The sequence below is a fragment of the Nipponia nippon genome, unplaced genomic scaffold (assembly GCF_047370975.1).
Source record: "Nipponia nippon isolate SJK-2023a ecotype South Korea unplaced genomic scaffold, ASM4737097v1 scaffold_5, whole genome shotgun sequence".
NCBI classification, from domain to species: Eukaryota; Metazoa; Chordata; class Aves; order Pelecaniformes; family Threskiornithidae; genus Nipponia; species Nipponia nippon.
In genome coordinates, this window is record NW_028262369.1 from 85,542,043 (window position 1) to 85,568,081 (window position 26,039).

The 26,039-nt window shown below is 38.7% G+C and overlaps 1 protein-coding gene across 6 annotated transcripts in view; it reads right to left on the bottom strand.

The window, feature by feature from the left end:
- Window positions 1–26,039, bottom strand: part of CNTNAP5 (contactin associated protein family member 5) — a 298,841-nt gene that overhangs the window by 202,897 nt on the left and 69,905 nt on the right. For 5 of the 6 annotated variants that reach the window (XR_015698843.1, XM_087732313.1, XM_087732311.1 and 2 more), the window contains exons 2-3: window positions 23,011–23,121; window positions 16,058–16,251 (exon numbers count right to left, since the gene is read on the bottom strand). Coding sequence is in view for 5 of the 6 variants with exons in the window: in XM_087732313.1 (XP_087588439.1) it covers window positions 16,058–16,251; window positions 23,011–23,121 (305 nt within the window). In the remaining variant the exon portion in view is untranslated. The remainder of the gene's footprint in view (window positions 1–16,057; window positions 16,252–23,010; window positions 23,122–26,039) is intronic. The other variant, XM_087732314.1, reaches the window with a different exon arrangement.

The window sequence follows — 26,039 nt, forward strand, 5'->3', positions numbered from 1 at the left end:
CCACAGTGAGGAGACTGACAGAGGAAACCATTTACACTACTTAATAAAACGTAGATGCATTTGCTCAGACAACAAGTGACAGAGTGGGTTTAACAAGCAGGATAATAGCTTAGGATGTCATTTTGATCTGAATACATAATTAAAGGGGATCAAGAAAAGGCTCAGGTTTAGAAGTGGCCTTGAATATCTGCAGACTAATTAAGATTGATTTTGCCAATCACTGCTCAGAACATGAGTCTTCTGTTTGCACTTTGTTTCCAGTAAAACATGTCAGCTGCCTAGACATCAGCATAGCTTGTACAGGCATTACCCACGTAGAAAATATGGTGGGTTCAAACCTGGCCTATGATGGTTATATACAAACCCTATGGGTTGCTATCTTTTAGCTTTAGATTACTCATGACAAGTGCAATCAATAAGGCTTGTTAGCCTGAGGCTCAGAAGGGCTGTAGCTATTTTTTTAGTCTTAGCCTGTATGCATAATACAATAGGGCGGTGAGGAGGCACAGATGAAGCGGTTTGTTATTTATGACAATATCAATCAATGCACTCTATTACTAAATGAATTAAGTAGCACTGCAATAACTGGCTTTTCTGCTGCAACTTTGGTTTTTAAAAATTGCACAGAAGAGTGATATTGATCTGCCTAAGTCTACTGCCATTTTATTACAATTCTTTCACGATAGAACAGAGTCCCTTCTACCACTGCCCCAAAATGTATGTAACCATAAAACTAGATTCCTCTAAAGACTCACAAAAGGACTTGCACAATTTTAAGCCTTTGAAGTTCAAAACTGTGATTCTAAACCTCTCAGCAAAGCATCTGGTTGACCTAGAAGATTCCTAAACTCCTTGACCACTTGACTTGAAGGTTCCCCAATTTCTTACAGCTCTGTTTCTCTGGATGCCCAGACCTACAAGTCTATGCAATCAGATATTTTGCTGCTGCCTAACTTTGGACCTACTGAAGGTGGACCTACTCAGCGTTCTCCAATGCCAGCAGTGCCCTTGGTGTCATTACAAATAGAAGTAGCCAGAAGTAAAGAATGTGACGTAACAAGAAACAGGTACCTTGGGAATGAAACACCTGTGCTCATTTGGAAGTGAAGGACCTGGGTTCAGCTATGCATCTCATCTGAAGGAAGCCTCACTATGGAGCCATCATTTCTCCTGGCTCAGTGGGCCAAAAGATCAGAAAACAACAGGGAACCTGAATGCAGCTCTGGGCCAAAGCCACTCACCTTATCATGAGAAAACCTCAGGAGATGAGGCATTTGTTGTTGATAAGGTGTGCTTTCATCCCTGAAGGAGGTCCAAGGCATACCAAGACCTAGAAGAACAGCCCAAGGTAGTGGGAAGTATATGGCTGCGTAGAGATGAAAAATCTGTGTGATTTGAGCAATACAAATGCTGGGATTTCAGCCTTTAGCCAGCTATGAATAGCATGGGAAAACTTCAGCCTGTTTGCCAAATCTGAATTACAGTGAATCCATTTATATAACCATGTACTTGAAAACTAGCAGGTGTACTTGGGCCAGGAAGGTAGTAATTAACATATGATGAAGAAACATGTTTAACTGGGGGATTTAAGACAAATTGATAAAAGACAGGCCACAGCTCACTGTCTAGGGCTGCCAGACATCTAGGACTGACTGCACTGCTACTTCATCTGTGGTGCTGTGATGTTTTGTTTATCACTGTGCCTGCTGCTGCCCAGACAAAGAAACCCTCTGGGACCATTTGATGCTGCATTAAGTTTTGTGCCTGAATGCATAAGGGTCCCTAGAAGGCAGCAGGAGGGTTCTAGCTACTTTTTAATGTTACAGAAAACAGCAGCAAAATCTGGGTACAACTTAATGTGCAATTGTGTGGTAATATCCAAGAATTTGGCTATATACCCGGACATTCACCAGTTACCCTTTCGCATGCCGCCTTCTTTTCACACCTCAAAGCCAATGTCATTTTCAGTTTTGGTAGGGTCTTTTTGGGGAGCATGGAGGGGTTGGCACAAAATATTTTCTGGCAGCTACAAAGCTATCAAAACTGCAGTCTAGGATAAAATGGCTTTATAATTAACATGAAATCATCAAGAGTTTTCCTTGAATGACAATATTGGGATGGGGACCACAAGGGAAAGACTTTGTTCAGCATGGAGCCAAACATGAAAACTGGAGCCCCCAAATTCAGTCTAATTTGATCACTGAACATGCAGCTTTTATGCAGATAAAACGCAGAAAAGGAGTACTCTGAATAGGCTTATTTTTAGATGCCCACTGAAAGTACCTCCAAAGAGGAAATGTATGCATCTTGTGTGAGGGTTTGTTTTGTTGTTGTTGTTGTTGTTTGTTTGCTTGTTGCTTTTTTAAACCTGGAAGAATAAACAACCATTGCAATTGATAATAAGGATTCTGCTAGTGTAGAACCAACTTTGATTTGGTTTATGCAGCTAGAGGAAATTTGCTTCCTTCCACTTCCCTTTTACAACCAAGTGTATGAAATAAGAGTCTGGACTAAGTCCAAGGGACTAAACCAATTATGATAAATAGCTAAATTTGTGAATATGTAGAATCAACTGATCATCGCATAATTACTTATACTCCCGAGGCTATGGTAAAAATGTGGCAGCAGAATCATCGTTATTTTCATCACAGTAATTATAAATCATCAACGTTGCATTCTTGCAGATATGGCTGGATGAATGCCACCTGAAACTCTGCCTTCCCTCTGTGTCTCAGATTTGCTTCTCCACTGTCCTATGAATTTAATTTATTTTTACACACACACACACACACACAACTGCTCTGCATGTTTGCCAATAACTCTTCAAACCTGCCTGAAATATCTGTGAATCTGTAATTTCATAAGATTATTCCTTGCAGATCACCATTTCTGTTAACCTTTATAATGATGTATGCGTTACCACATGTACATATTTCTCAGGCTGAAATAGCACACGTATTTTACAAGGCTATAACGAAATCATGTCCATGGATTATAAACATAGGTACCATTATAAGCTTCAAATACTAAGGCTAAGCACTAAAAGCTAACCTCAAGCTTAGTAGAGGGAAAAGAAGAAACAAAGTTAGGTGAAGGATAGTGATCAGTCAAGGCCTTATTTCATGGCAATGTGCTGCTGCAGCTTGTTTTAAAAAATCAGACTGCAGATATGCATTTGCTTCTAATGACTTTGGCCAGCCACAAAATGTAGACAAGAAGAAAGCCCCTCAGGATGAATAAATAGCCAATGAAACAGTTGGGGGGGTGGGGGGGGAGGGGGGCGAAGGAAACCAAACTTCACAGCAAATGAGAAAACTAAGTAAGTAACTTTCAAGTTCAGCAAGTATATAATTGTATAGCCCCTACTCTACAATATGTTATGTTCAGTACCTAATTACAGGTGTGAGACGAAATCCTGACACCACTGGAAATTTTATTATAGAGTTATTTGGAATCAACATTTCAGATTTCCTCATTTCTAAATTGTTATGCTTCATGACTCATTCTGCAAATGTAAATGCAGGAGTTAAGTGCCCATATGTTTGCCAGATCACAGGCTAAAATCCTCATTCAGGTGAGTAGTTACTTGTACCTGAATAACCTCACAGATTTTAGAAAGCATTGTTCAAAGTCAGTTACTACTTGCTTTAAGTGGAGGTAACAGAACGTGGTCTTGCTAAAAAGGAGATATTGAGAACTTCCAAAACCTCAGTAACTGTCTTTAGGTCCTTTTTCACTTGATAATTTCCACAGAGAAATTACACATCCCTCTGCACTCTATAAGAAAGTAAATTTGGCCCAGTCTAATGGGATAGATGAGTTTTTAAGGGAAAAAAATAAAATGAGAGATAGAAGAAAAAAAAAAAAGGCAGGAAACAGCATGAGCAGAAGTTGTCAAGATGCCTTTTGCATTCCTGCAGTACACAACTTTCCCTCCTCCTACAAGGAAATTCAGCAGCACACCTAGAAGCTACTAGATGTGACCCACATGGCCATCAGATTTTCAAAGAATCAATTTCTCTAAAGGTGACTACCTTTCCCTTTCTTTGTGCGTATTTATGCGAGTCCCACAAGTTTTGCAGATAGCAGGATGGGAGAGCACATCTGAATGTTTTCTCCTTACTGTAGTGTGTAATCTTGAGGTTTACTGCCAACAAGAAGTTGCTACTTGTAAACGTGTCAATCATGAACTATGTGACTTCTATACAAATGACAACTACTTGATATTTTCAAGATCATTCTACAAGGATAGCTTTTGCTTTGGCTGACTGAACTTTGTTGTGGTTTGTTGGGTGTAATTTGTTAACATAATGTGCTCTCTGCAGAAGTCAGCTGCATACTTCAGCTGTCTGCACTGAGCTAAAGGACTAAGAAACTTGGGAAAGGATCTAACTCTGCTCAGACATTACAGAACTGTTTTCAACACAAAAAGTAGAGAAAGTTCTACTTTTCCTTCCAGAGAAAACAAAACCAAGAAGGGGCTACCAGCACACTAGTTCCAAATCTTCTTCCGCATAAATCATTTATGTTTTTATTTGTGTGCTTGTGATCTTTTAACAAGAAACAAGCTGAAATTACAAAGTTTAAAAGAGATTCGAGAGTGCTTGTAAAGGACCACATATTGGATGCACATAAAAGCCTGAATATATGCATCTGGGACACAAATTAAAAGCAAGGAGAACTACCTATTGTAAAGACATGTAATGAACACAGTAACAGATGCTTGAACAATGATTCCATTGTAAAACAACTCAGCCATGAGGTGGAAATTTTTCCTAAATTTCTAAAGAATAAAGTTGTGGGTTTTTTTTTTTCCAGAGACTGCTTTTTGGGAAAAATACTGAAGTGTGCTCTCTTCCTTGGAGAGCAAATCTTTTCCCTGAAGAACCAGCTGATGCAAGAAGGCAATATCTGAAAGATATCCTTTGAAGAGGATGAATCTTGGTATCTGTTTTCCTGACTAATTCTATCTGTATTTATTTACTGAGCAATAGACTACAGAAGGCTTTTCAGGAGGCATTTTTTCAGTATTTTTTTCTTTGCTTCTCTTATTTTTTTCTTTAAACTGAAGTCCAAACGAGAAAGCACAAAAAAGCATCTGCCGAGCATATGCAACTTGCAAACATTACCATTAATGGATACTGATAGTGGAAAGATTTTGTTCACCAGGCACACATATGTTATGACTGGCATACAAATGCTCTCAGTCTGAAGGACTTGACAAGGAGAGCTCAGTGACTGTGGACCAGCTCCGCAGTACAGTGTGAGAATCTGTGCCCAGAGACTACCAGGAAAACAGAGGTTTGGGTCTCACACGGAGGTTGTAGGACACACTTTAGATGTTTAGAAAGTCTCCTGATGACAACAAAGTGTAAAATAGAATTAGAAAACCTGGATTCAGAACTTAGACTGCAGTTTTCTTTGGATACTACTATAAAACTCCTGCCCTGCAAACTCAGGAATCTCAGTTCTCCCCCAACATCACCCAAAGAAAAGATTTCAAAATAACAACCAAAAGCAGCTATCATCCCAGTGCCACCAGAAAGGACCTGCATCTCTTGGATTTGTTGGGGTTTATTGAAGGAGATTACATAGAATTGCTAGGCATTGCCAGAATTGCTTTAGTCTTCAAAACAGTTCCCAAGTGGAAGGTGTAAAGTTCTTTTGGATCAGCTTTCTTAAATTAACTGGCACAAGTTTGAATGCTTTTGTAACGTTCTTTTAAGACATAGACCCTCCTGAGGCAATCATGACACATATTTTAAGTTGATAGGTCTAACTTCCAAATGGAAGTTATTGTAAATGAATTTTTTTTTTTTTTTTTTTTTTGAGAACTGAACCTAAACATGAAAGACCCCAAGACAGCCAGTCTCTCCACATAAATTCTCCAAAGTCTACCAAACCGCATCTCAGGAAAGGAAGAATCTTCTCCAGAGAAGATTTGTCAATTCTTATCATTGATGTGCAAGTCTGCATATTTAAAATAAAGTGACTCACATTAAGTGTTCCCTGAGTACAACAGCTTGACTAGTTTTTATTTGAGCTGAATCTCATCTCTACTCCAAGCTGTAAAGGTATGTATATGGAACCTTTTATCATGTTTCCAGGACTGCATTTCTACCGTCAGCTCATGAATACTTATTCCCTGAAGGGTGAAAGTTCTTCAAGTAATACTACTTCAGGATTTACTCTTTATCTTGGTTTGCTCACACTTTATTTGATCTTTGATTACTAACTCCATAAACATAAGCTGAATCCTGCAGAACAGGTGTATGCAGCTCCCCGAAAGTGTCAGATGCATATTAAGAGTTTCACAGTTAAGTTAAATTTCAAAGGAACATGGACAAACTTATTTATTCTGCAGGTACCAACTTTTGTTCTTACTTTTTTTTGTACCTCAATGGATCTTCTAAGGATTTCTATCCTTCCTCGTTTCCCTGAGAAACAGCTTTGAGAATCAAAAGTAGAATTGGTATAATGACCTTCAAGATTAATGATTATATAAGTGTCTTTAAAATTCTCATGCAATAAAACTTGAAAGCCACTGAAAGAACATAAAATATACACCACACATTTGGAAAGGCAGTGTATTAAAAGAGCTCCTCCATACTAAGAATATTACTTGTATTCATTTTTTAGAATACCAGTAATTTTGCTAATTATTCTTTCTTTCTTAATTAGGCAACATATCTAATAAAATATGTTAAATATTTATACTTTGTCTATATCATGCATTAGAGAAACACTATTTCCAGGCTTCGAATATTCCGTTACAGGCACTGGTAGTTTAAAAAAAAAAAAAAAAAAAAAAAGCTGATAAAACTTCTTAATGAGAATGAAAATAAGTAATTTTAAAGTTCTTTCCACAAAGTAGAAAAAAAAAACAAAACACTTTTTTTCAGCTTCTGAAAATAAATACATATTATGCTGAAATTACTGGGGGGTTGGGAGGGAGGGAAATCTACAAAGAGCATATTTCTAACACAGTAAAGATGACGTCACTACAGAATTTCTGGGTTAGGACAAAGGCAAGAAACATCAGTTTCTACTTTATACGTCAGTTCAGTAGAAAAAGGGAAAAAGCAATTGGTCCCTGTGTTCATCCCAGGAAGAATTGTGGGGTAGACCTTAAGCCAGTACATTTCTTTACCCTTACAGTTCGGGGATCCCTGAAGATTAATGACCCCAGCAACAGCAATAGGCTCCCAATCAAACCATAAAGGAGAAATGCAGCAAAATACCCACATACCTGAAGAGACTTACAGAACATGGGAACTTTGACAAATGGCCTAAGAAAATTAAAGTTTTAATGCATCAGGGTCCTCCCTCTAAATCATCCAGGCCCCTGCATGATACCTGATTTTCCATTTCTCCACCCCTGCATTGCCACTGTGTGAAGATACAATTTTAATGTTGAAGACAATTTTCTGTGAACACAGCCCTTTTTCAAGAAAGTATCTCAGAAGTGGTTTGTAGGGGCCTCTCTGCAGCTGATTGGTGTCTAGTAGTAGGAAACGCCGAATATATTAACTCAAAATGGGATACAGATCTGCTAACCAAGGAGACAAGAAGAAGATGAGTAGAAATAAGAGATCCTTGGTTTCTTCACTCAGCATGAGCAGATGTAATGAAAAAGATCTTTACTTCCATGTTAGGTATTGAAGCTCTGGTCATTACCTATAACTTTCTACCTCCTTGTGTGTCTCTCCGCTCCTCTGTCTCCTCATCTCCATTTCAGGTTATCACAGTACTTCTCTCCTTTCTCCTCCTTCCAAGGTGCTCACCAGTTTACTAGCATGTCTTCTGACTAAACCTGGCATCTATATGACATCACACTCCTTTGGTTAGCCAATACTCTACCAATGTTTAATATCTTAATAAAATCCCAGTCCTAGAATGGTTTACAGTGGTCTATAGCTTGCCTCTTCTTACTTGCCACTTCCACTAGCCACAGGCAACAGGTTTCTACTCTGTTCATGAGGTTCTCACTACAGGAATAATCCGAAGTGTAGAAAGGAATCAAAGCAAAATAGGTACAATCTTATAGCAGTTGCTGAAGACTTGAGCACTCCAAGTCAAACTATCAGAGCTGATAACCTAGTTATTTATTTGGATTAATCTAGTCTAAGAGTGAATTAGTAGAAGTAATAAACTTTTTAGCAGCAGGACAACCTGTCTTGTTTTATAGTACAGGATAGTACAGTAAGAGTACTCTTGTTAGCCAGTTCCCCAAAAGAACTGGATGTTATGACAACTAGAGCCATTCTCAGTTTTTCCAAAATGTACCAAACAACTGCAAAGAAACTCAAAGACCTGAGATCTGGAAGCATATCTAGTGCTGAGTAGCAGTGCTTTTCCCCCCCCCCCCCCATCTTCCTGTCTCCACGCTCTCCATGAGCAAACACCCCAAAAGCTCCCATCACCTTCCCGGTAAGGACCCTCCACAAACAACTCCCAAGGATATCGAATGTTTCTCCTTGTGCATTTAGCCATTGATCTGGCTGCTACCAGGATGCTCAGCAGCACACAATACAAATGAGCCGTTTGTGTTAGAATCATTCAATTTGAACAGGCTTTTTAAGATGATAAAAACTCCAGATCTTGTTACCAACCCCAGAAGCCACTCAATCCTGATTAATATGACCCAGAAGGACTATGGAAATTAGCGCAGGCTTCACTGGGAAATTGTAGAAGAAAAATATTTGCATATTGTATTCTGTAAAGGCTCTTTCTTGGTTGAGCATCTATAGATGTGGAAGCAATTTGAGGAGTCAGGCAACTTCTCTCTGCAGCACCGCAGTCAATCCAACTATTATTGTTTCAGAACGGTTTTCAGCTGTGGGCGGATCAGCTTTAGTGCTTATCCCTGGGACGTTTTTATTGGGCTAATCTTTGTAAATTGTTTGCTACGAACAAATTAATGATGCATTTTCCTTTAGGCAAAACAGCTTTACCATTTGTTCTTTGCTCTACGCTGCTTTCTCATTTTGGTCCATTTGCAAATGGTCATTTGCTCACCAGAGGTGAAACTACAAATGGATTAAAGCACTATTTGTTCCATATTTATTTATAATTTGTAAAGGTACCTATTTATAACTTCACATACCATAGAACACAATTTACAAACAAGAATAATGAAACTTGGTCTACTGATACAAAGGAGTTGCTGGCTAAAATCCCCTATCTGAGAGGAAACATCCACTATTTTCCACATTAGTTGTCTTAGCGTGCTGCCACTAACACTTACTCTCTTAATAGATGTCTGGAAGGGAAAACAATAGATTTCTGGCTGTGGCAGACAAATCTGCCAGAGACAGTTGGAAGACATGTATATTTTAGGGCCAGACTTCACCAATCAGAACCATGCCAATCACTCTTTCCACTCCAATCTGTTAGGGCCAACACTACAGAGTCATACCTTATAGTCCTTATACCTTATACTCATGCCCTAGAGGTGGCATGAAGCAGTGGAGAGGCAAGATCATACAGAAGATCTGGGATGTAGGAATGAGAAACCAAGGAACATTTCACAGCCTTCCTATGCTAACTGGTTACACAATAGGTAAATTTCAGGCAACTTGTAAAGGAATAAGACTGGGAGGTCAGTGACGATGGCACAGACTGCAAATAACGACATTTCTTGCAGTCTCCTAGGTCAGGGTGAACTGCTGCCAAATACCAAGCATGGAGAATTATTGAAGACATTACTGATGAATATCATATTAATATTAGCATTAGATTCTCTAGACTCCACCTTGATATTTCTTTACAGTCAAATAACTATAAAGGCACATTGTAAGGTCTCAATTAATACAAAATCCAGTTAGCTTAAGGCTAACACAAGTCAACACTAAAGGGTGGTTTGCAATCTAAGTATATCCATTTTATTCAGGCATAAATCCATACAGAGTGCACTTAACAAAAACATGTACACTGACACTTTGAATTATCCTCCCAATGGAAAGACTGCCCTGGTGATATCAAGACAGACAGATTTCCTGAGAACATGCTCAAGAGGCCAGGTTTGCAGCCAGCTCAGTAAGCTAAACTAGAATTAGAAGAAAATTAGTAACATCCAAACAGCATCTCGGAATCAGGCAGTCTTAAATGAGAACAGTCCTAAATACAACAAATGGTAATGGTTGCCTCTTCAAAACCTGTAATAGCATAGCTCTTATAGGAAAAGCAATGAAAACCTCTGAAAAGCCTTGCTTCCCTGCAGCAAGATTGAATTGGTTCCTTCATTCCTACTTGAAAGTAGCAATTGGCTTTTTTTTCTTCTTTGCTTCTTAGAGCAAAGGTGATGGAAAAGAAAATAATCCATAGATTGTTACTGTTTAACACCTATTTGCCTGGGAAAAGAAAATAATCCATAGATTGTTACTGTTTAACACCTATTTGCCTGGCAATAATTACTGTGCATAGAGGAGATTAAATATATCTGAAGGCTAGTACAGCGGGAAGCATTATAACAAGACAAACAGAAACTCATTCTCTAAACCAAGCAAACAACGTAGAACTCATCGCTACAGGTAGAATTTTGCTCTGGCCTTGCTTGGAGGGCGTTAGGACTAGAAGCTAAAAGATGCTTTAAAATAAATTAGCACAACTATAAATCTGACAAGAAGATTAATATTCTAACTATGTTCATGATAATTAACTCACCAAAACAGTTCCACAATCATTATCCAGCTAGAGTGGAAATGGGAAAGTTTACAGCACTCCTGTAGATTTATAAGCCAATTAACAGTGACCCTCCTCTAGATTTCATTAGAAAAGCCTCTGGTTCAGCAAAAACTCACACAGAGGAGGAGTTTTCCTGAAGAAATGGGATGCGAGGGATCTTTATCACCTCTATTAAACACTTTTCCTGCTCCCCTAAGGATTACATATTCCTAATGCATCCTCAGCCTGCTGTCAGCTCTCCAGCCCTCGCACAGCACCCTCACACCTGCAAGAAGTGGGACTGACACTGTGGCACTTCTCCGTGGGGGAAGCTCTGCTTGACCTTGCATGACCCAGGTGTCATGGTCCAACACCAGAGATGCACTTCCTATCTTGTGATCCAGCTTTGCGGTTAGGGCTCACAGTCCCCCTTCCACCCAAAGCCATCTTCTCCCTTCCGTATGCAGTTGACAGCAGATGTGTAAGAATCTTCACCAGCTAGCAGTCAACTTCAAACTTCTGCTTAATATGTTCAAATATGTGCATGTGTTTGCACAGAGTATGAAGTATCTCCTTGTTGTCTATGCCATTTTTCCCCTTCATTGCCTTTCTGCAGATTCATTGTTCTAATGTAAGAGCCTTCTCTGCACAGTCTCCCTTTATCTCCAATTCCACTTCTTCTCCTTTCAAAACTTGGCGTAAAGAACATCTCTTTTTCTCCTTTTGTTGCATATATCTATGTCTGCTCCATCCCCTTTCCTTTGTGTCTTCCTGCATAATTGCATTTTTCAGCTTTATAAAGTATTTTTCAATACAGATAGCATAAAAATTGCTATCTAAAATGAAATAGCATTGTACCACAGCCCACGCTTTTGTCCCAGTAATATACACAATTTGGACTGACTCAAGCTGTGGTGTGTATGCAGGTAAAGTAAATTCTGAATTATTCAACACTTAAAAACACTGAAAAATCACTTACTTGTTACAAGCAATAAAGATTTATGTTTTATGTCTCCCAGTCAATAGCTAGTGTGTCCACACACAGCTGATTTATCCATATTGAAAATATAATTATAAGTCTAGTTTGCTCTGAACCACAGAGTCCTTTTGTAACAAGATTATTTAAATACAAATGGGGTTGGAAAATTGGTTTTAAATGGCTAATCTGTCTTGTCTTCAACTCCAGCTGCAGAATTTACTAACATCATAAACACAGGCTGAGTGAAAACGTAAGAGGTTTTCTGATTCTCCCCCCGATCTGTCTATGCAGTGCTCATTAACGGTGAAGTTGATGGGAGCTGTATGCATGCCGTGAAAGGAGGATAATAAGCCTTGTAATCTCTATGAAGAGAAAAGGATTTTTACTAGTGATATGTCATATATACTGGTGTGCAAACGTCTGTCTTAGCAGCAGCCCAATAAAAAATTTATGTAACCAGGTCTCAGATGCACTAAAGGACACATATGCCATATGGGTGGACAAAACCTATACCCAGATGGCTGGAAACAACTCCTCAGGAGCATTACTTGCAATATGGAGCATCAGACATTCATGAAGACATGATTAGGAAAACTTTCATCCAGGCAGATTTACTTAGGGATTATGAAAAGAGGCACTGCCTTCCTGCTCTCTCCACCAAATGTGGCTGATGGCCCATAACACGCAGCAGGGAAAGGCTGTGCGTGTACATCCTCCTCCAGCAGAGCCCTCCAGTACAGCCAGCTGGGAATACCCTGTAACTTTGTCTCTGGGTCATGCAGATGGGCTGGGAGAAATTGCAGTTCAAATCTGACTTGGTTGAGTAGAGATTAAGGACTTCTGCCAGTTTTAGTTTAACAGATATAGTGGAGAAGACATTTCAAGGCTCTGTTTTCCTTTGCTGGAATGCAAACAAATTAAAACAAAGCAAAACCTCAAATTTCTACTTGAAGTCAAATGCTTGCTTGAAACCCAGGTACTTCTTATACTCTTCAGCAATTCAGTATATACTTATTCTGTCAAATGGTTCTCCACATAGCTATATTGCCCTCAGAAAACAAACAAATAAATTCACCAGACTGTCTAGGTCCCTTATACTGATACATAATCTCCCCTTTCAACAGCTGCAAATGAATGATAAATTGTCACCAATTAGAAAATGGTGTGAGACATTCAGTAATATCCATACAGAAAAGCTCAAACTTCCAGCTAGTTTTACTGAGTAGAAGCTGTATCAGCAAAGCTGACAGGTCCAGTGCATATCAATATTTTATATTGATACAGCAGCTATCATCTAATGATCTCCAGGCAATAATGATTTAGATTTCATAGCCCCATCTGAGCTATGAGTCAGTGTTGACCACCTCTAACTTAGGAACAGCACAGCTTTCTGAAACAAAAAGCAATAAAGTAGGTAAACTTCTAGCCCTTTTAGGTATACACAAAAATTTAAAAAGGAAATCTTAAAAAGCTCAAAGTCCCGAGGGACATAGAGAGCACTAAAATTCTGTCCTAAGGACAGAGGAAAAAAAGCTTCAAAGTTAAAACCTGTGGGGGGAATGTGTTTCCCCCCCAACCATCTGAGATTTCTAAAGTGGCACATTTTCCACAATAGCTTAGATTTTAGCCCCTGCATTCCCTGTGAATGAGAGGTAACCTGGTAATGTGCCACCTTGCCCTGACGTAAGAGACTCCTACCTTGAATACTGCTTGGATGGACCACCCTGCCCACCCCAAAAAAAGAATGGGATATAGATTCCTAAGGTTGAAACTACCAATCTTGTGACAGATCGGTACAGCGTACACTGTCACAGATTGGTACAGTGCAGGCTACCCTGGGGTGCTGCTTTCCTGTCCCTCTGAAATGGCCCACTCCACTGCCTTTCCTTAAGTTGGGGCAACAGTTCTTTCCTAGAGGTGTGCAATGCAGCACTTCCCTTACAGCTATTTTACAGCCAGATGTTCATTTCATCCAAGGGTCTGCCTTTTACAGAAAAACCTTCAACATACGGCTGGACAGTGCACTTCTATTTTTCTTTTTAGTTATAAAAAAGCCTAAGGAAAGGATTACTGCCAATAAAACAGAAACACTGCAAAATTTGAAATTATAATTCTATACATGCTTCTAAAAGCCTCTTTGGTTTTCCTCTTTGTGCTCTGAATGGCTCCCAAGATCTAATTTAATGCAGTGAAACAAATCCAAAAGTGCCAGGAAAAAATAGAATCAACTTTCTCTTTAGTTAGAACAAAAATTGTATAGAAGTAATTCTTGATCTTCATTAATTCCATGAGCAGGCATACAAGCTCCTAGGTGTTAATGAGACTTGCCAGTTTAGATGGACTATAGAGTCTAATGAAATGTCAAATGAGCCCACTTTGGATTTTTATTATCAGATTCTTCGAACAGCAAAGTTTCACGATGCATCCTAACAGTTCCTTCAAGCCCTCTGCCTGGGGACGTGGAGCAAATCATTCTTCTAGACTGGAATTTTGTTACTGGATCTCATGGTCAGTGCAACTTGCGGAAACTAATGTGAGGGGAAGAATACCCAAATCTTTCCCCCAGCGTTACCCTTTCCACATCCAGATTCTATTTCATTTTCCTCAATTATATACAAAACTATCCTCTGTAGCCTATGATGATTTCCATTAAAAAGTATATAAAAATTACGTTTCCAGACCTACCGAAGCTTTAGAACTTGTGTCAGGGTCTGCTCTGAATCACCTTCATGCCTGATCACTTAGTAAAACAAGAGAGTTCAAGTTCTTTGTAAATCCTAATTCACTGTCCAATGCCTGTTAGGCTTGCTCTTATTCTTGTGCGCAGTATTGGGTGCCAGATCAGAAACTCACAAAATTGAATCCTGAGGGCATGAAGATTTGCTATGGTAAATTCTACATGTTGTCTTTTCAAGTTTCCTTTTAAGAAGAAAAATTTACAAAAGAACATAAAAGGTCAAGGGTTTCCAAAAAGGAAAGGACTGAAAAATTAGACATGTATTAAAAAAATTAATTTGTCTTAATATAAAATTTTAGCAAGGCACATAATATTTTCAGGGAAGGAAGCACTTAATGACACCAAGTCTGTAAAAATATCTTAGTTATGGATTTCTGAGTCCCAAGGGTGGAAGTCAAGAGCCAGATTAAATGATTACTATATATATATATATATAAAATTTATTTTTTCAGTCCAGAATGAAATTCCACTGTTTTTAAACATTTTAAAAAAAAAAAAAAGTAAAAATTATGTGGAACAAGGCCAGGCTAATATAACTTTATAAGTAACAGGTGAAGCAGAGCCACACTTGACAACTTTATGACCATCTTTGGGTTAAAGTTGCCTTTCTAAAGGAAGGATTTCATTAACTTTCCTTAAATCAAACCATGATAAAACAAAGACAGTGGCAATATAATGGATTTTAAAACCGCAGAAGGTAATCTCCCTGGACATGCACCCCTACTGCCTGCAACATGCTCAGGAAAAAATTAAGCAGCCCTTCTCCCCTCTTTCTGCTGCACCACAACTCTCTTCATTCACAATAATTATGTTCTGGAAACAAAATCTGCTTTAGAGACACAGTATTTAACCAAGATGTTAACCAAAGAAAAATTTAAGACAAAAACAGAAGTCTACTTGATCACCCTTTTATTTTCATGAAGAATATGTTTCATTTACCACTACATACTGTCATGCTACCAAGGCTATTGATCCTCCAAAATAGAGAATATAGTACAGAGAGGATGCTACCATTCATTAACAATTCAGTAACAATTCACATTTTCCATATGAAAGGAAGACTTTTAAACTTCTCCATCCACACCTGAGGTGGCATTGCAGTCCTACCGGCAGCACCTGGCATGGCCACACGTTGAACTTGTGACACAGCAAGCATCAAGTCTGCATTAAAATTTTAGGAAAAGCCTTGAGCACTTTTAGTGTAACCGCTAAATCATCCCACAACTCATGCTGCAGCTCCAGCCTCCTCTAGCCAAGGAGCAATTTACCACCCACCTCCCCCAGCATGAGCTGTGTTGTTCTGGCCAGCAAGAGTGCATAAGACACAGAGTTAATTTCTGCATTTCCTGGAGAAAGTAGGTAGGTGATTAGCCCCATTTACCCTGGTGTGCCTGACTCAAAGCCAACCAGGCACATAAGCATGCAGGTCATTTTGAGTGCCCTGAGCATCCTCATAGTCTGAAAAACAGTATAGCTCTCAGGGCCTAAACTTGTATTACACAGACAGTCGGTGACATAACCCGTTTAGATCAAAACACCCTGTAGACCCACTCGGGTCTGCTCTCTCACCACTACAACACTCCTCTGATCTGAAACCGAAGCTGTTGCTCCAAATGCCAAAGTGAGCCTGAACGAGAAAGATCTGGGGCCAAAAGGTATCTGCAGTTCAGACCTACCCAGATGGTGTCATCTTGTCTGTACTGTTTCCAGTTGCGGCCGGTGTCACTGAACATCAGTGTATAGCTGGTTACCCAGTCTGAGCTCCCGTACCTGCCCTGGGTAGCGACTGCGACAATCTCCACTCTGTCTCCCAGATCAACCTGCAGCCACTGCTGCTCGTTTGAGTCCAGTGGGGACCAGCCACCAGCTCCTGAAAGAGATTGGATAAAGATAATTTATATGACAATGACAGCACAAGAAATTATACTTGAGAAAGAACCATGTTATTATTTCAGGTCATCACAGAGGAGTCTACATCCTGAACATACAGTTGTTTGTTCATGTTTTTGTATTAGGAAATATGCTACATAGGGTGTGCTTCATTAAGGTTTTCTTAATTAACCTAAAGTTAAAAAGGATTTTTTAATTTCTAAGAAATTTTAAGGAAATCTAATCTTTATCAGCAGGAAGAATGTCAGTGAGGATGGCATATCCTCAGTAAAAAAAAAAAATAATTGTATCTATTCCCTCCTCGCATGCTTGTGTAAATCTGGGAATGCTGATTTCTAACTTCTAATTTGCTTTGACATTTTCTTTTTTTGTTATGTTTTGAAGTACTTGCAAAAATGTTAGTTATTTGATTTGTGCCCTATTAAGTATTTGAAAAAACAGTTTAATTACAGATTGGAAATATACTTCAGATAATACGCTCTAAAGCTACGGACCATTTGACTGAACAACTAAAAGGACTGCCCTTCACACTGGAAAGTGGCCTCTTCCTTACACAAGATGCTTGTTAAGTGAACACGTATTTTATCTTAAACAGAAGAACAAACAAGATCTTCATAAGGACAAACATAAGTTGCAAATTATCAACTTCCGTGATCCACTTCTCCATTCAGGAATGGAGACTTCAGAAATCATGATCACATGGAAGCTGATAGCTTGTAGCTCATATTTGTCCTTTAAAAGTAAAGATACATACTATCCTTTGAATTGTTTTAGAGGTTAAACAGGCTCATGGTAACGCCAAGCGAATGAAACACAGAACTGCAACCACTGCTTGAATTTCACCACTTCACCGATTACAATAAACATGAGCTTATGGTTAAAAATGCAAATCCTTCCAGACAGGAATATATTATGTTCTCTTGCTTTCTTTTACACCCTTAAATTATAGGCTATGTTTATTTTCTTTTAATTTGTTTCTACTTGCACACACTGATTCTCCCTATACACCCAGCGTTCACTTCAGCCTTACAAATAAGTGAACAATGCAGCTATGAAGAATGCAGAAGCCATTAACAAAGTATCCAAAGCAGCAAATTTTCAGGCTGTCACTGCTTCTGCAATCCATCATCTTGTTTGTTTTGCCATTATTAGTGAAGTTTACAAAAGCACTTCTGTGTGATTACAGTAAACACAATCACATTGGGAAGCAAAGGGGGAAATACAGAGTTGAGAGTAAAGCATTAACAATTCTTCATGTAAACTACAAGAATGATTCCAAATATGCATTTCCAAAGAAAAAGCATCACTAAACTTTGGTTAGAAATAGCTGGGTTTACCTAAATATTTTATTCTTATTAACTGATCTGTCTCAAAGATGCTCCATGAATAGTTTATTGAAGTGAACTGAGTTGAAAGATCAATAGATGTGGCTTATATCAAATAAGCCAATTCCAATAACTTTGCCCTTTAAAAAAAAAAATAAAAAAATCTTGATTTTCCTGGGCTACATTGGATTTGCCAACTCACATCTGAAATTCCTTTGTCTAAGAGTAGGTGTTACAATTTTCATTATTTACAGTTCATTAAGCTAGGATTTAGTCCCAGTTCCTGAAACAGAAACAGTTTATTCCATAGCTAGAATTGAGTATCTTCCCTGCTCCCCCGGATAGCAGAGTCTTCACTTCTCTACCAGAACTCTCCAGGGAACATAGTTTGTAACCAAACTAATGCATACTGCTTGCTAGTTCCATGCTTTATTTTTACCTTTTTCAATCACAACAGAAGTCATCATCATTGTGATTATTTTACCTGCTTTAAATAGAGTACTCTCCCCTACAAGTATGCGATGAAAGACCTAACAAGAATATTAGGAATTTCATCACTTGATTCTTCTCCGACTACTAATATCTTTCTTTTAATGCCAAACAGACATATAGCTTACATAACACTATAGTACTTGCCGCTAAAAATCCTAATAAATTCCTTCTGCCCGCCTCCTTTTTTTTTTTTTTTTATTTTCAATGCCATACAAAGAATATTTCTGTCTGGTTTTTCAGATACAGACTATATAATTGTGTTCCAAGACAACAAGCTGCATATTTCTCCTACACAGAATTGTGACTAACGTACACAGGAGCCAAAGGAAACCTTCCTTTGGATTGTAATATCCAATATCTGAAACAGACTCTGAAACACCATAGTTGCTGCTTTGTTTACAGTTTTATTCTAGGAACTGGCAGGACACGGAAATTCAGTTCAGAAGTTCTGGCAGGTCTGTGGCACAAAGTTGTTCCCTTCCACACTCCAGAGGGCTTATTCTAGATCTTTTCAGTAAATACTAGAAGAAAGGTGGGCACTTTCACTTTTCCTTCATTGTCTCTTCAATCAGTCTTTCTACAACAAAACCAGCAACAACTAGATGGAGGAAAATCACTTATAACAAGTAATTTGTTTGATGAGTTTCCCATTAAAAAAAAAAAGAATCTTTGCTTTCTCTGTTCTAATTTACATATAAGTTCTTAAGCCAAGCTTATTACCACAAGTACTTTCCAGTAGTTTGTTAAGCACCATAACTAGTATCTACTCTATGTAGTTTATGCTCTCCCCCTTCTGCTGCTAGAAGCGGCAGAAAGGTGATATGCTTTCCACAAAAGTGTTTCGCTTTACTATGCCCTGCTATTTTCCAATTTGAGCACGGCATAACAGGCTTATATTTTCAAAGTAAGTCAAACAAATGATACACACCGAATGGAAATTTGGGAGATCTGTGGTGAGCTTGAGCTCTCAAATCACAGATAACACAGCATTGCTGAACTTCCTATCTCTTCACATGAGCACATTTGTCTGTCGGGAATGTCAGTCTAGATGTAAGCACTGTACGATACAGCAGTGACACCTGCTCGTAGCATCACCTCTCCAGAAGCTGGTCTTGCAAGAGAGATGTTATCAGTTACAGACCATGTCTTTACAGAACAGCAGCTGCTTCATACACCTTCCTATGGGAAAAAATCCACTGCATTTCCCTCTCCCAAACTTTCTACCATTACCATTTCCACAGATGTACAGTAATTCTACTGACTTGTAAGAATGGCAGTTAAAAATCCATGCAATAGCAAAGCTGCATTGGCTGCGTGACTGAGGGCAGAACTAAAGCTTTTCCCATTGGGCCTCTCTCACTTCTGCTAGTAAAGGATTAAGCAAACACATAACTTCTGCTTACTTTTGTGGGCATCCCAAATCCTCACCAAATACTGCTGAGTGCCAAAAATCAATAAACGTTTTTTCCTCCATATTTGCTCTGTGTAACAGAGCAGGTGGCACAAGGGATATTGGCATCTTTTTCCAGCACAATCTGTGCCTGCACATTTCTTTTATGCACAGAATTTCTTATAGTGTGTAACACCCCACCCCATACTTTTTTTAGTAAGCAGCAAAATAGCACATCCAAAGTATAGCAACTATTTTACAGCCATTTGTTCCTCTACCCACCAGTGGTGTTCACCCTGGGGAACGTTTGTCAGGGCAGGCCCAGGACAAGAGACAAGAACATAGGATGCAAAGGCTCTAATAAACAACAACAAGGACTACTGAAGACACAATGTTTACAGGACATCAACTCCTTTGAACAGATACACACATAACTCTGACACCGTTTTTCTGCAGTTGGGCACAAAGAAATTGAAGAGGACTGTAAGTCTTTTATTAATAGTGTTGCATAAACATAAAACAGACAAAATGTGGCTCTGATTACACCCACCAGATCTGTACATTTGTTTTTAGGTAATCTGGAAAGTACTAATGTATGAAGATGCTGCATTGCCTCTCTCACAAGAAAACAGGAGAGAGAGGATGCTCAAAGCCAACACATGCTTGGCATTCTGTATGCCCCTCAGACACAATGTTGTCATTTCCCCATTCTGCCCACCAGGTTCCCATTAGCATTGATAGGATTCTGTGCATTGCAAAAAGGCTACACCATCATTCCTCACAGTTCACGTGTCACATTTTCTGTCGATCATTTCAGGGGAGAGGTTCAACATGGTATGGAGAAAATGTCCTAGTGGAGAAACAGTACCACAGGAATCAGATACATTGCTCATATTCTCCATGGCAACAAATCATAATGCTAGAAATATGAGGAGAACAAAGATCAGATGGTTTCTCAGTTGGAGACCCATATGACTCCAAGAAATACGATCAAATACTTTTTTTCCTTTTTCAGACTATTTGTACATTTTACCATAATTATTCCAAAAATTGCACTTAAGCCCAGTGTTATGCAGTCAATGCTCCTTGATGTTCCACAGGGCTGCTCAGGATGCCATACTTATTTGTAGTTTATTAGTACAAAGCAAAGGGAATACTTGTTTCCACCCTACAGTGCCTTACAAACAGCTCAACTGGCTTTATATTGTGCTACAAACTCTTGGACTTCCTGCTGCAACTAAGTGCTTCCCTACTGCAGAATTTTACTTTAATGCCCAGATCAAACACTTCCCGGCCATAAAACAAATTCCTTTTGACATCATATATGTTTTATATTCCCATACATAATTGCCTATACTGACTGCTCAGGCTGAGAGCTAATAGAGAACTGAAAAAGCTCAGTTGATACAGTCATATTGTAGCAATTTTCTTATTCTTTTTCATTATTTATTTACAATAAATAAAAAAGCTGATTAATCCCTCTCATGGGTAAGTAATATATTTCATACCTTCGAATCATATTTATCAGAATTATACTAACTGCTTTCCCATTACCAGTAGAGATTTATCAGCATTTTAATTGAATGCTTTCAGCAGTTCATACAAAGCTTTACTCATGCATAGTTTGTGTGTTTTTTTTTTTTTTTAATGGCACATTTCACTGCTGCAGGCCTTAAGCAACAGCCTTTTAGTTATTGTTATCTATTACTGAATCAACTTGATGAATTAGAACTTTCTATTGATGTAGGTCTGGGTTGTGTTTTATAAATTCACCTTCACCTGTTGCATTCATATTTACACTAACAAATATATTTATCTGGTTTTCTACCTTGAGGTACTGTTACTTGCAGCACTGTCTTATCAATTACAAAGATAAGCAACTCATCAAAACACTCCAACATTATCAGAAAGCCACGGCACAGTCCTTGTTAGCGAATATTATTTCTTGTAAAGATATCTACTGTTTGCATTCAAATGCCAGCCAAAGAAAGTTTCTTCAGCCACCACCTACCACTGCTTGCTCCTCCAACCCAAGATGAAGTACCCATATGAATTCTGCTGGCACTACATCTGTGCATTTCTACAAACATCCATGCAACAAAAGAATTAAGCAAGGTAGAGTTTAGCTTCTAGGTCCCTGTATTGGGCTTTGCTTAACAGTTATCACATTAGCCTTCAAAACATGAAATAGAAGTTGCTGAAACAATTTCCTTGCTCAGGGCTCAGTTTCAATACTCTGTCTTCCTGTTCCCATGATTTGTGCCAAAAGACCGCATGGACCTTACCGATGTGATACTGTGTGTCTAAAAAACTAGAATACCTTACACCCCACTATATGGCAAAACTACTCTAGCACAACTAAATAAGACCTATTTCATTTTCTGCCCTTAAATTGCAATAATTTTCAATTTATTTTAGATATTGTTATTATCACTTTAAAATAAAGTACAGGCAGAGCTCGGCTTGCAATATATTGACTTTGAATCTCTTCCTCTTTTCTGCAGATAAAATTAGTCATTAGAGCCATTTGCAAAATCATGCAAACACATCTAATCACTGTCCCAGTTAGCAGTTGGAGACAAAGGCAGGGCAAACTCAAATATCATGCTCAATGTTGATAACTTTCTGTATGTTGAGCAACTACCATATCACCTTTTACTTGCTGAGGAACTGTGGTTCAGGAGTTTAAAATGATGTAGCAACTCCCCTCTAACACTCCTCTAATGACCTAGGAACTCCTTATCATTAGTGCCGAGCATCTAAGAGAGGGCACTTTACTCTCTTTCTGTAGATTTATCAAACGGTGTTTGATTAAAACAGACATTTCAGAGATAATGTTTAGGTAGGAAATTTCTCATTTATTTTCTAGTAGTATACTTTCTAGCATTTCTGATAATGAAAATCATGTAATGTGATAATATAGGGCTTTCCTCTTTTTGAGGCTCTAACTTGGGAATAAGATGGGAGCCAACACTCCAGATTTGCAACGTAGTTTCAAATGACGTCCTAGATACTGCCAAATTATCTTTTCTGATATCAGGTTTGATCCTAATAGTTTCATCTTGCGTGTGAACTCATTATCTGTGCCTCAAACATTACTCATTGTCTGCAAAGTTTTTTCATTCATTTTCACTATTTCTGCAGAGTTGTGTAATCACTGAATTACACTGGAACTTTAATATCTATAGTTGCTACTAGCTTTAACAAACACCTACATTTTAGAATAGGGTCTTCAAGCCTAATTACCTTCAAAGGTCAAATCTAAAGATTACGGGAACTCTCTTCAAAAGCAAAAAGACTATCTGAACTTTCTTCAGGATGTTACTACAAGAGAAATGGAGAGCTTCACATGCAATAGAAGTTTTCTATAATAAAGGACGGAATTGCTCCTAAATAGAGCTCTCACAGAAGCATAAACTAATGGCTCTATTCAACTTGGCTCTGAATGCACTGCATACAAACAGCATAAAAAGTTAGTCCTTGTAAATGTGATTAAAAAGAATAGTTTAGGCATTTCATACTGCAACCTTACCATCTCGCCTGTTGAGCTTTGCAAAGCTGGGACTGTGAGTACTGAAGAGCTCAGAGGAACTGGTAAGGGCTGTTGAAGGTAAGGGAGATACCAATGCATCATCACAATTATCTAAAAAAAAAAAAAAAAAAAAGGCAAAACATAAAACATACAGAGGTCATCACATGAGCAACAAATATGCCAACTTGTGCTATCTCAAGGCAGTGTTTGCTTCTACTTAGTAGACAGAGACTGGAGGAAGAGCACACTTGTGAGTGAATACACATGCAAGACTGAAATTTACCCCCTAGAATGAGCGTCTGATGGGGTGGCAACTGGATGGGAGCTGTTGTTCAGACAGCAAATACTTGAAAAGCTTGAAAATATTTTCCTTTCAGAAAATGCAATTTGATGATCTACCCTCCTTCCTTCCTTTCTTCCACAAGCTTACACACATACACAAATTAGTTTTGTTTGCTCAAATGAGTAGTCTACTATGTCTTTCCCCTCTTACTTTCACATCCTCATCTGAGGACAGATGGGTTAGGCTAACACTCAAAGTGAATTTTTGAGCACATAATGTTTGAATAAGGATGGAATTAGGAAAAGTAAGTTTGCTTATTACAATGCTGTCACATACACACTCAAGAACATAGTGCGGGGTTTTGGTAGGCAATAATTAAAAACTCTCATTTTTAATTGAATCTCCCATGGAGCAAACATGGATTTAATTACTGCAAAAGTCCTGCAGGTTAGCAGGATCTCAGGCACCACAGCATTCTCACACTCACAGAGTAAATATACTATTTGTGAAGATTGGGGGGGAAAAGGGGGGCAGGGAATAATGCATCAATGATATTTCAGGGCTACAAAAGGCAAGGAATAAAAGCAAAAATTAGTATAAAAATTATAGTTATGACAGCAAATTTAGACTGATCTAGAACTAGATGATACCTTTCCCATAATGAGCCAGATTACCTTAAAATATTTCTCATCTCTTTCTGTAATGGCTCTCTACAAAAGTATCTGGGCTGTTATAATCAAAATCCATCTCTATATGAAAAATCAGTTTGATCAGTATAATTCATATCAGCCCATTGACTCATGGACTTCAAAAAACAAACTTAAGTATGAAATCCTTTCCGTCTCTTGGGTTACCATCAGCAAAAAGGCCTAATAAGATCTGTGAGTTAGACTAATTAAGGTCAAGTATGCCACTGATGTTTTGACCACAAGAACAATTAGCCAACAAAACAAGTTACCAAGGTCCTGAGCAGATTCTCTATCACTTACAGCCTTTGAGTCTCAAAGAGAACTTATGACTGCAATGCAGAAATGTCTGTCGAGTGCCGTGCCCCCTGATACGCATGAGATCAGGCCATAATTGTTCTGTGTGGACTTAAAAAAAAAAAAACACACCACCAAAAAACCTGTAAATTAAAATGGGACTCTTATATTCACTGTCACTTGTGACCTGAACAGTGATTTAAACAAAGATCTCATATTATAAGTACATCAGGGCACCGAACTCACCCGAACTTCTGTGTGCTATAAAACCGGTGGAGAGGTTGGGAATCTTTCAAAAGGAGGTTCAGGGTCTTAGCAACAGATCTACATGACTGTTCAGCATCACTTAAAACCTGAAGGTGAAAATAATTGAATGAAGAGATTTCAATTTAAGTAGTGTCTAGACTGCTGGCTCTCTTCAGTGTCTTACTGTTGGCTCCTGGACCAGGAGAGAACTCAGCACATCAACCTGTGATCCACAAGCTGGCCATCACCAGTCATGGTGACAATCTCTGGATTCTCACTGTTCCCTGATGGTATGATTGGATACCTACAGGACACCAGGTGTCTCAGCACTGCAGCAACCGTAAACCATTTCAGAGCAATGCATTTAAGGTTTTCCCTGGGATCTCTGGAGGATCCAGCCTGGAAAGTGATAATTAGCTCTAACTACCAGATGCTTTGTCTACATTTCCATATCCTTTGCCTCCGTCCCCAGACACACTCACCTGGATCTCTGCTACTACAACATTACAACATCATTTTCATACCAAATTCTGGGATCCTTATTTGGTTTTCCTCAACAAAAAAAAAAAAAAAAAAACAACACTACTGCCAGGGATCCTTCCCTGAATTCATATCTAACTATAAAAACATGTCATTTTTAAGGCTTCGGGATTTAGGACAGCATTAACAATTTGGAAATAGTTCCAAGAGCTCCAGGATCAATACAGTCTAGCTTCTGATAGATAAGAAAGTAACGATTGATTGACTTGAGAGTGCAAGCAGGAGTTTCCTCCAAGTGAAGTTGATTCTTGAATGGATACTCTGACAAGATGCAAGGTCACTCTTCTGTCTTTCCCACAGTCAAAATTCACCTTGCAACACTGGAGGTTGCACCTGACAGCTCTACATACATAGACCTACAATGCAGGACAGTAAAATGCTTAGGATGCATCAGTCAACTTGTACATGCACAACAATCTAGATCATATGCAGAGTAGCTCTGATGCATCCCTTGTCAGACACACTACAAATATGAACTGTACACATTTGAGATTGATATCTCTTTGTAAAACTTAGCTGAAATAGGCCATGAGGTTCAAAAAGGTAGGATGTCCACAAAAAGTGAGGATCATCCCATAGATCCTGCTTCCAAGAGAAGGCAGAATTGGGGGGGGGAACCAACAACAAACCCACACCAACAACACCCAACACACATCTCTCAAGATTACAAAAGACTCTCTAAGAACGGATGTTATTATCACATTTCCTTTTTTGAGGGTGCAGACAAGAAAGAGATGAAACATTTTATGCTTATGCAAGGTCAGAGAAGACCTATGGTAAAACCAAAAGCAAAACCAACATATCCTGATTCCCACCATACAATCCCAGCACACACATTTCAGGAGACAATCTCCCTCATTTGGTGTGACAGAAATAGACCTTTAATTCCAGCTACTCCCAGGTTTCTAGTTTCTGACCCTACTCCTTTTGCCTTCACAGTTTGCCTATCAGAACAAGAACGTTGCTTCTTCGAGTCA